The following is an 11,853-nucleotide window of genomic DNA, read 5'->3' on the forward strand; positions in this document are numbered from 1 at the left end:
ATGTGAGAGAAAGTGTTACGAGAAATACAATGAGGTGATTTGGACATGCTGGGAGGATGGAGAGTGAGTGACTAACGAGGAGAATGTATGTGAGTGAGGTGAAGGGGGGAGGGGAGAGAGAGGCGGAGACCAAGGATAAGATGGAGGGATGGAGTGGAGAGGTATATGACAGAGAGGGGTGTGAGCTGGGGGGAGGGCAGCGTAATGCAGGGACAGGGCGACATGGAGGCGATTTGTTTGTGGCCACCCCTTCCGGGATTAAGGCGTCTGGCTATAGAGAGACAGATAAAACAGACACTGATATGAATCTGATAAATTGGTCGTTACTAATTCGATATTTTAAAAGCCTCATGTGTTTTTTCTTAATATTAACCTTTTCAGTTCGATGACGCCTTTTTAATTTGACTTTTGCTAGATCCACACGATTTTCCAGGACTCAGGAGAGCGTCAAATAGTGAAGAAATTCCTGAAAGCTGTATCTAACCCTTCCAGTAAAAAAAAAAGAAAAAGAAAATGAAAATCACTAAAAAAAAGTAAATTGGTCAGATGGTAACAACAATGAAATAAATAAAGACGTCATCATCATTACCATCATCATCATCATCATCATCATCATCGTCATCATCATCATCATCATCATCCATACCTATTTTCCAGCTCTAGGATGGGGAGAGGAAGGGTCCAGAGAGATATAAGAAAAGAAAATTACGGAGAAACTAACCAAAGTCTTTTCAGCTGGATGGGCCACACTCTCATTCACTCGCCATCTAAGCCCGCGGAATCCTGACTTTACCTCACAGGCATAGGTTACACATTCACATGCACAAAATCTAGAAGCCTTCAAAAATCATACCTTGCAAAGAAAAATGCGAGAGAGAGAGAGAGAGAGAGAGAGAGAGAGAGAGAGAGACTAAACAAGAACTACATGTGGAGTATTGGTCTGTGTAGGAAAAACATCCGGTCCTGTACATTATGGTGGACGTAAAAGAAAACTATATTATCTTTTGGAAAATACGTGAAAATTATAAAATGTCCCGTTGTGACAAACAGACGGACAACCAGACAGACAGACGAACGGACGAGCGGAAGGACAGACAAATGGATAGACCGAAGACAGATGAAACTAACAGACACATAACATGACTGACAGATAGAGACGGACAAATGACAGATAGACGGTTGACAGACAGATGAGAAAAAGACGACGAACAGAATTTCACCCGATTAAAGGAATGGATTTTTTTCACATAAATCAGAATATGGGAAGTAATATTTATGCCTTTTTTAATTTGTGTGTGTGTGTGTGTGTGTGTGTGTGTGTGTGTGTGTGTGTGTGTGTGTGTGTGTGTGTGTGTGTGTGTGTGTGTGTGTGTGTGTGTGTGTGTGTGTGTGTGTGTGTGTGTGTGTGTGTGTGTGTGTGTGTGTGTGTGTGTGTGTGTGTGTGTGTGTGTGTGTGTGTGTGTGTGTGTGTGTTACGAAAAGGAACTCTAAAATACAGTGCAACCCAGGCGACTCCGTGTTTTGAAGGTTGACACAAGCCTCACACTGGGGGACTCTCTCTCTCTCTCTCTCTCTCTCTCTCTCTCGTTTATTTCTAGGCATTTTATTTATATACAGTACCCCGAGTGAGCTGTGTGTGTGTGTGTGTGTGTGTGTGTGTGTGTGTGTACTATATGTGGTGTACATGGGTAACTAAGGTAAGCTAAGTAGGCTACTGTTGATTAGGCTGTATAACTGTGTACTGCATACTAGTGGGGGTTCCCAAGATGTTCTAAGACGTCTAGGGAACCAGCTGTTACGCATGTTCTAAACCTACACCATACCACGTTCTGCCACCATCTTCTGCTTCACCATCTGTGCCATGTATCTGTCCTACTAACCTCCTAACCTACATGCCACTGTCTGATGCCCACTGTCTGCTTCACCGTCTGTGCTTTGAATCTGTCCAACACTCCTTACCTAAACCGTACCACATTCTACTCCCACTATCTTCTGTTTCACCGTCTGTGCGTTGTATCTCTCCCACCCTCCTCCTGTCCCTTCCCAGTGACCATCCTTTCATCAGCAGCCAAGTATTTTCGCGAACCACAGACGGCAGATGCACCTACCTTGTGGTTCACACGTGTAGCGCAGACTTGGAGTAAACCCTCAATCCCTCACTACGATCTCGTATTCATATTTGTATTCTTGCTACCTCCAGACGATTTTATTCAACTTTAGCGATTTTTTTTCTTTTTTTACTGGAGGGGTTAGATACGGCCTTCAAAAACCCCTTCACTACAAGATGTGTCCCTTAGGCTGTCTCATATCGTTTGTTCTGGAGTCCTAATATAAGAGGTGCTGGAGCTGGACGCCTTCACGTGGTGGCACCGATATGACTAGGTAGTGGAGCTGCATGGATATACAAACGTCCCTCAATCCCGCCTCCCACTCCCCCGAAAAGAGAATAGTGAACTTTGGAGGAAGAACAACTTCTACAGTCTACCGGGTTCAAGTTCAGAATCTAAGTGACACAGGAACACATCTTCCTTAGCGATTTATATTCATATTAAATCTTTATATTCCCTTGCAAGCTATTCATATTCTCTAAATAACAGACATAATTAGAATTTCATATTAATGCTCTTGTATGTTATCTATAGTTCTTCATCATCGACATACAAGACGATATGGAGGTATAATGAAAAGAATAAATCGCTAAAGAAGAAGTGTTGGGAATTCTCTAAATCCACTTACACTACGACCCAGTTATACGCCTAGTATGATTCAAACACGCAGCAAAGATTAAAAAATACATAAATAGATAAATAAATAAGTAAAACAAGTGACGCAACTCATTCTCCTCATCATTCATTTGTCCTTGGTGTTCTTGCACTCTTGTAATTTTATCTCTCTCTCTCTTTCACTACCCTTGTCCTCTTCCTCTCTCAGTCTCCTCTCGCCCCCTTGCCCTCCTCCACCCTCAACCTCCTCAACCTCTCCTCCCGCCCCCCTTCCACTCCTGGGGTAATTTTAATAAAGAACTTCAACCAATTTACAAGACAAACAGGTCTCCAGAAAAGTTAAATCTTGATTTTTTTCTTTTTCTTATATATTCGTTAGGCTGAGAAAATTTATAAGCACAACCTCTCGCCGCCTCATCCCCCGTACTCCTTCACCCTTCTCATATTCACTCAGGTCCTCCTCCATCTCCAGTCTTCTTAACCTCCTGCTTCATCTCCCCTTCTACTTCTGCCTCCTCGACCCCCTTTCCCCTTCTCCTCACCCCTATACCCCTACCTCTCTCAACCCCTCACCCTTCCCACTACTATTCCCCTCTCAACCCCTACCCCTTCCCTCTTCAACTCTTCCCTCCTCAGCTTCTCACTCCTCTACTCCCCTTACGCCCCTGCCCCCTTAACCCCTTCTCCCCTCACCCCCTCTCTCACATTATCTCCTTATCCTTAACAACCCACTGCTCCCTCACCCCTTCCATTCCTACCCCACTCACCCTACTACGCCCATATCTCCTCCCCTTCACCATCCACCCTCCACCCCTACTCTCCTAAACCCTCTCACCCCCTCTACTCTTATTCCCTTACCCCCTCTTCTTCTCTCACCCCCTCACTCACTTCTGGTTTGGTCCTTCCGGGGTCCACGCTCCACCAAGATGCCGTAGAATCCATGGCTATGGACTCCACGCGACTCAATCGGGCAGATAACCAACTTCAGATCATGATTTTTCCCTTGAAGATAACACGCAACAGTCGAATGTTCACCCAGGTTTCCATCTGTACTGAGGGGTAAACAGGGAATCTGGGGAAAAACCAACTCTATCCGAAAAACCGACTTTATCCAAGAGTCCGACCACACACGCACGGCACAGCGAGCACTGATCATCCCGACCGTTTTCAAAGCTCCCAGACACCTCTTCCTTAGCGATTTATTTTTCAAAATGACTGGTTATTATCCTTCTGTACGTTATTTATGCAGAGTATGGCGATATTGAAATTATTTATGTTATTAAGAAGAGTACATTAAGGTGTAATTCACAATATTAATCGCTTCGGAAAAGGTGTTAGGGAGCGTCCTTAACCGATGAGAATACATCCTTAAGTGGCTTTGGGGATATCTTAGCACCTCTTCCTTTGCGATTTATTCTGCAGATTCCCACTAGCGAATATTAAGGTGTAATGTGAGTAATAAATCGCTAAGGAAAAGCTGCTACTAAGCTTCTTCTACCACCAATAATACGATACTCAGTCCGAACTTTGAATCCCGAACCCCGTGTGAATGATTCGAAGCATTTGCCACTTAGAGATTTGTTTGTTTGTTTTTTTGTTTGGGCGAGAGGTATCTGGCAATCGGTCAGAGGTATGGAAGCAAGACCACTAAGCCAAATCGTCTACATTATTCATCGAAGACAAAAAAAAACAAAAAAACAAAAACAATATATAAAGTAATTGATCGACAGTAAAAGAACAGAAACACTTTTGAACAGAATCTGGGCCAGTAGGGGAGAGTGACATGCAGAGGAGAAGTATTAGACAGAGAATCATACCAAGCCTCTCTCTCCTTAGGAACAGTAGCCAGTAGAGGAAAGTGAGATGTAGAGGAGGTGAAATATTAGGCACAGACACATACCAAGCCTCTCACAGCTTAGAAATATTAGTCAGCAAGAGAAAGTGAGATGTAGAGGATATATATATATATATATATATATATATATATATATATATATATATATATATATATATATATATATATATATACTATAATTGCACCCTGATGATTTAACTGTCAATATTCACTGGACTTCCCAATATACTCTACTCCATTTGTTGGAAAAGCTGCCTGTCTTTTTTTTTTTTTTTTTTTTTTTTTTTTTTTAATTTTTACCAACTCTGAGCCATGTATTAGGGAGATCCCCCCCCCCCCCGTCCGGCCATCCCTGTTAACGAGTGCCTGGGGAGAAGGATAATGGACGACAACTGAAGTAGGCTACACTTGTCAGAGAAGGAAGTTGGCCATTAGTAATTAGTATTTTAAGCACAAAGATGCACGGAATTAGATATGATCATAGAACGTGGAGAGTGTTGAAAGAAGTCTGGCTACGTACTAGTAGAAAGATAGAAGCTTGGGAGTGTTGCTGATACGAAAGCTTGAGGGGGCGATGTGGAAGTTCATCTGATCATATGGATGTGGTATGCAAGATAAAACTGAGAGGTGCTTGCTGTATTAAGAGAGAAAGGAGTTGTCGGCGTGAATGACTGAAAATGGAGAAGCTGAGAAATGAAGTGGCTGATGCAAACGAGGGTGAGGTAGTGAAGAGTCAGTAAACAGGGAGCAAATGGATCTGGAAAACTTGTGGAATGGTTTAGAGAGTCTTATGATCATTGCTGGAGGGGGCTGTTAAGACCTCCGTGGGGAAGATATCAAGATCCATGAGAGACATATTAGAGCAGTTTCTTACTTCCAACTGATTGCTCTCAGAATGGAATTGCTCTGCTCTTGCCTGACCCCTAACAACTTTGGTATAAGTCGGATTAAAACTGAGTTATGTAATCCTGTGACCTTAATATATTGCCTTATTTCTCCTAAAATGAAACCTCTTCATCCTTAGCTGACCATCAGTTCTTCCACCAAATTTGGTCCAGATCGAATCGAAACTTTTAGTTATAGGGCTGAATAATTAACCTTACTTTGTAACCTTTACATTTAACTGATTGTTCTCAAAATAGATTCCCTTCATTTTTGCGTTACCCTAATTCATTCCAGAAGGATTTATCTAAATCGGCTCAATATTGTTATAGATGACCTTGCCATGTGACCTTGACCTTTGATCTTTCCACGTAACCTTGACATTTCACTGATTGTTTTCAAAATCAAATTTCTGAGCCATTCCGCAAAGTTTGGCCTTAATCGAAAATAAAAAACTAAGTTGACCTTACCACATGACCTTGACTTTTGGCCTATTGTTCTTAAAAACTCTAAGTCAGTCCCTGGCGGCCCCTCATCCCTTCCACCAGGTTTGGTCCAGATTAAACCAAAACTACTTTAGCAGTTTTGTTCGCACACATACACACAGGTCGAACTTTGACCTTGTCATGTGACCTTCAACTTAGATGATTATTTTCAAAATTTACTTCATTTGTTCTTGCCGTACCCTAAGCATTTCCAGCAAATCTGGTCAAATTTGGAAAAAAAAAAAAAACTCTACGTTTGACAATGCCGGCTCATGTTGTCACCCAGATCTGTGGCCTTACTTTTTTTACCTATTGTAAAAAAAAAAAAAAAAAAAAAAAAAAAAAAAAAAAAAAGTGTTACCCCTTGGCTGGCCCTAAATCCTTTAACCAATTTTGACCACAATCGGATCAAAATTGTTCGAGCTATGTTCACACACACACACACACACACACACACACACAAGGATAGCACCTCGTTCTTGCTTCGCGAAAGCTGCTGTAATAAGAGGCACTATAGAAGCACAGTAAAAAAGATTCAAGAAAACGATACGAAATACAGAGTTCACATTTATATTATTCAGATACTCTTAAAAAATAAATCAGATAAGTAACTTTCTGTGTCATTTACAGTCAATTCTAAGACTAGAGTATATAATAGTACAGTATACAAAACAAGAACTTTAGAAATAGCAGTGTAATGGTAACATTTTGTATAGACAGACAGATTATGCTAAGTAACTTTATATAGATAGACAGATTATGCTTAGTAACTTTATGAAAACCTTTCTTACCTCATATATAATTGTAACTCATGTACAGATGTTCCAAACTGCACGTTAGTGAAACAGGAATCAATTTTGTGAAGGTGCTGACCAAATTATGATGCAACACACTGGCAGTGATCTCTCTGTTATGATAATAATGTATTTTATTCTGGATACCACCAGTCACTATATCATTTACCTTAGGAACACTTCTCAGATTATGAGTTAAGCTTGTCATTCAATACTGTATCCACAAATACAAATGCTGACTCTATCGGATACGTTTATGTGAAGCTACAAAACGTGGTGAATGTTTTTGGCGTATCGGATAGAACCAGGATTCTGGGAGCGTGAATGATGAGAGAATGGAACCGTGGCCCATTGGACTGGGCAAATTTGGGCTGTCTGGACATTGCTACTCCTCACCTTGCCCTAGGGTGGGAAAGGAGGTCCGGATGATGATGATGATGATGATTTATTTATGTTCTGGCATGCAAACAACACTGAGCGACAGTCATACTCACCAGACCCATAAACTTTTTTTTCCTTACATGAGAAACATCAAGTTAATGCACTAATAGTTCTGGTACAGCCAACTCAAAACAAAGGATTTGACAAATACAGTACAAACACTGTGAAGCAATAAAATTTTAGATTACTCCAATATATATATATATATATATATATATATATATATATATATATATATATATATATATATATATATATATATATATATATATATATACACAGTATATATTATGGTGTGTGTGTGTGTGTGTGTGTGTGTGTGTGTGTGTGTGTGTGCAGTATTCCAGTATATACCTGATACATAATTAATTTGAGTACGGCATGAAATATGCAGGACAATTCAGTTAATTACTCCTGCAGTACATCATTTGCATGAATGAAGTACAGTCTTTCTTTCAAAATGCAGAGTGTGATATGGCCACACTGCCATTTGTACCATGTAGTGTCTAGTAAGCACTTGGTGGCTTGCTGGGGTCTGAGTAGGGAGGGGGTTCATAGCCTTGTTCGTTCAGTGACATGTGCGTCCGACCCTTGTTGCGCTTGATCTGAAAATGCATAAAATTCGGTTAGTCATTTTTAAGACGCTAAAACCATCATCATCATCATCATCATCATCATCCCATTCTCTTTTTTCCACCGAAATGATGTGAGACAGGGTCAGGTTCAGAGAGAGAGAGAATGCCCAGTTCATTGGGTCACATTCTCATTCACTCACCATTCAAAGCCTTTGAATCCTTGCTTTGCCTCTCATAGGAGGCAACCCTTCGCGCTTATGAGCTTCATCCGACTTGTCACACAGTCACTCTGAGTATCACTTCACTGAGTAAAAACAGTGGTGCCACAAATATTCCCAACCAGCTCGATCCTCTGACAGTTCCCAAGCATCGTCAGCCTCCATACCGTGCTTTCTCACACACGCCTTCCTCCACCTTCAAACTCTTTCAGATACAGTCTTTTCACCATCATATTTACACCCATTCTTACTGTGCGACCATGCCATCGAAGCATACTCTCTTCAACAATGGTGTCTACTTACGAATCTTATTTTCCTAATCATATTCACATTTCTCAACAATTCCATTTCTACTACTCCCACTCTTGATTTTGCACTGTCCTGCCAGGTCTCACACCAGCATGTTACTGAGCACACTAAAGCTCTTTCATGCAAGCCTCTCACAGCCGACATATTCAGACTTGTTTTTAATACCAAGGCCTTCATGGCTTCAATCATTTACCTTCCCTATGCTTCTTTATTTCTGGTTCTTCAGCGTATTTTCCTCTCTCTCCTCTATCATTGCACCCAAGTACTAATACTCCTTCACCACTTCAAGTCTCTGTTCACCATCACATCACACTGGGAATCACTTTCCCTCACAACTACCATCATTTTGCTCTTATCCACATCGACCTTCAAAGCCCAACACTCACACACCCAAAAAGCCCTAATCTGCCAAGCTCTTGTTCACCATCAGTAAGTAACAGCACCATTTGCTTACATCACAGTTTCCATCCTTCACCATCATCGTACCTCTATCCAAAACTAGATTTCGTGCCTCTTACGAGTTATCCCCCCACAAATATATATATATATATATATATATATATATATATATATATATATATATATATATATATATATATATATATATACTGTAAAGAGAGAGAGAGAGAGAGAGAGAGAGAGAGAGAGCCATAGGGGCATCACACAATCTTGCTTCAGTATAATACTGATATCAGACCACTATCAGACGCCCACCAATCTTTACGCAGGCTTCACTATCACTACAAGAACTCCAAATAGCATTTAGAGGCTGCTCATCCACTCCATACATATGCAGTATCTTCGATAATCCACCTCTGTTTATAATGTCATATGCTTTCTCCAGATCAATAAATGCCCATCCACGCAATAAAATATGCCAAAAATGACTGACACAGTCGCTGCGTGAAAAGTGCTGTTATTTCTAACATACTCTATCTATCAGTCTATTAGCTAGTTCCTCGTGTATAGGAACATTAGTGGCACCTTCATCATTCTTCCAATCTGCGGGTGCACTGGATATAACCCGAATGCTCAAAAGTGTATGGATATACAAAAATCTGTGGTTTGATGTAGTTCTAGTACTTGAAGTCTGAATCTAGTAGAAGTGCACTGGCAATACTAGATCAGCTAACTAGTTCAATATAATGATGTATAGCATTAGTAGGAGTGATGTGGAGCCTACAATGGTGTTCCTGTTAACTGGGTGGAGCATGAGGCATCTATCCAGGAACCAAACCTCTACGCTAATCCCCACCACTTGCTGTGGCGAGGTGTTGTCTGCTGCAAGGGACCATTGGTTCACTGCATGGGACGGCCCTCCAGGGACCACTGCTTGCCTGTGATTCATGGGTCAGATCAACCAGACAGACTGGGTTAAGACAACAACAACAACACTTGCTAATCCTCGAGGTGATGCTATTCAGCTCAGGAAAGACCTTTAATAACGATAGAGTTAAGTAATGCATTACCCAGAATCTCAAGTTGGATAAAATCATTAGCTGAATATAATTGTCCTGATAGTAAGCCGTAGCGAAATGTGACGTATTCTGGCAAAAGGGATTAAGGCCATCTAAAAGACGCCAGATACAACACGTTTAGGTGGGTACTACATAATGCAACTACTTATTATTACTTACATCCAAGTAGTAGGCACGGACGACCAGAAGCATGTACACTTCAAGGAAAAGAATTGAACCAAGGACAGCAACGTTTATGAGGACCGGGATCCAGAATCCTAGGTATATCAAAAGTCCAACTCGTATCAGCGCCATGATGAGAAGTAAGATGATTTGGATCAGGTACATGACCATCAAGGGAATTAAGAAGCGTGTCTTTTGCTGAAATATGAAAGAAAAATATGTTGTCACGTATACATTATGTGTCTTAATTTATGCATATATAACATCTGATAAGAAAAGTTATGCAAAATTAACACCATTTCACTGTTGTTAGTAATGATCAGTGAACTGTGAATTGTTAGAAAGAACTGAAAAGTATAACAGTTATATAGTACATGCTGTGTTCGTTTTGTCAGAGCTCCATAGAAGAGGTTCTGAAACATTTCATCGAGTGTCTTCGTAATTACAGAACTACAGTTTTAAATATTTCTATCACATTAGTTTCATAAGTGTGTCATTGTATTCATCAGTATACATATTAAAGCCTCCATCACCTAATAACCTTAAAAGTATCTCAGTAAAGTCTACATCATTTAATAACTCTAAAAAGTGCTTCTGCTGCTTCGCATTTGATTAAGACCACTGGATGATGGAACAGAGCAGGTGACTTACCTTGAGAACTCCATGGAGAAGGAGACTGCTGAATATGATTTGCAGACTACCCACTAACAGGAGTGTAATATACCCTGCCAAATCTGGAATACAAAAGGCATGGTTGAATCACTGTCGTATTACTAATTTTCATCACCAGCTTTATAACCTGCGAAGCATGAGAATGTAAAAAAAATAAAGAAAAAAGAAAGAAAAATAAAGAAAAAATAACTGATCTTCAAAACAGTACGATATAAACATAAGCAGAGCATCAACATTATATGTCCTACATGGACAGAGTGGGCCTGTACCCCACCTTCTCCTGTTACTTGAGTAAAAAACATATACGGTCTACATGAATTTCCAGTGTACCACTGTCAATAATACATTCATCCATTTACTTATATTTCCTGCAAATAAGATCATTCTTAGTGACTAGTATTATGGCCAGGGTCAATAAATTTAAATATCGTAGGTGTAAGATCAGCCATTATAATAATTAAAATATTTCATCAATTTTGCAGTATATACTAGACCTGTGCTCTTATTAATCTTCTTTTTTCGAAATTTATAAGATCTAGATATTTATGCTGGATTTACTTGAGAAGAAAGACTGTTTTACATTTCACAACTGGGATCCAGAGTCACCTGCTAAGTAAGATGAAAGAGGGGGGGGGGATAGATACGGGGAAGAAAACTGGAGAGATGTGTACCAGTGCCTGTTTGATACTGCATTCCATTACAGTCCTATCTCCTTGCCGGTCTGTTTCTGTTGATCATTAGTGTTTATGCCATTTTTCACGTTTAATAATCAGATGGGGTTTATTGTACAGCAGGTCTCTAAGTTGGACACTCTCTTGCTACACTTTTGGATAGAATCTAATCCTGAAATTCACTGTTTAGCACCTCTGCCCGTAACTTCCCCTCCTCATATAAAACCCATTGTGGTTGTATGCGTTTATAATCCTTGTGGAGTTGGTAGGTAAAAGTCTGTTTTAATTAAGCACAGGAACAACAATGACAGGGAATTGATCGTAAGTATCTTGGGGAATCTGGCCCCTGGCATCAAAACTGAAACCCGTAGTTGCAGGTGCCTGTCTCGGTGTTCACCAGTCATGGCAAAGTATGTACGGTGTGAAATGCTTTATAAACACTGTGGGTCTGAGGGCTTTTTTGTACTCCCCTCTCCTCAGTTTGGTTTCAGCGCATGCATATATCGTGGTCATGGCGGTCGCCAATGGTTTTGGTCTTCCCATCATTAAATCCCAGGAGGCTGCTTTGTGCATGGGGCCCATTTATGA

General features: G+C 40.5%; 1 protein-coding gene across 3 annotated transcripts in view; it reads right to left on the reverse strand.

The window, feature by feature from the left end:
- Nucleotides 1–7,479: 7,479 nt before the first annotated feature.
- Nucleotides 7,480–11,853, reverse strand: part of LOC145393419 (uncharacterized) — a 14,159-nt gene continuing 9,785 nt past the window's right edge. For all 3 annotated transcript variants that reach the window (XM_080267513.1, XM_080267512.1, XM_080267514.1), the window contains exons 4-6: nucleotides 10,574–10,656; nucleotides 9,920–10,120; nucleotides 7,480–7,785 (exon numbers count right to left, since the gene is read on the reverse strand). In XM_080267513.1, the coding sequence (XP_080123639.1) occupies nucleotides 7,687–7,785; nucleotides 9,920–10,120; nucleotides 10,574–10,656 (383 nt within the window). In that variant the 3' untranslated portion in view covers nucleotides 7,480–7,686. The remainder of the gene's footprint in view (nucleotides 7,786–9,919; nucleotides 10,121–10,573; nucleotides 10,657–11,853) is intronic.

The sequence above is a fragment of the Coenobita brevimanus genome, chromosome 24 (genome assembly GCF_032717465.1).
Source record: "Coenobita brevimanus isolate Jiangsu-jjx chromosome 24, ASM3271746v2, whole genome shotgun sequence".
In the NCBI taxonomy this organism is placed as follows: domain Eukaryota; kingdom Metazoa; phylum Arthropoda; class Malacostraca; order Decapoda; family Coenobitidae; genus Coenobita; species Coenobita brevimanus.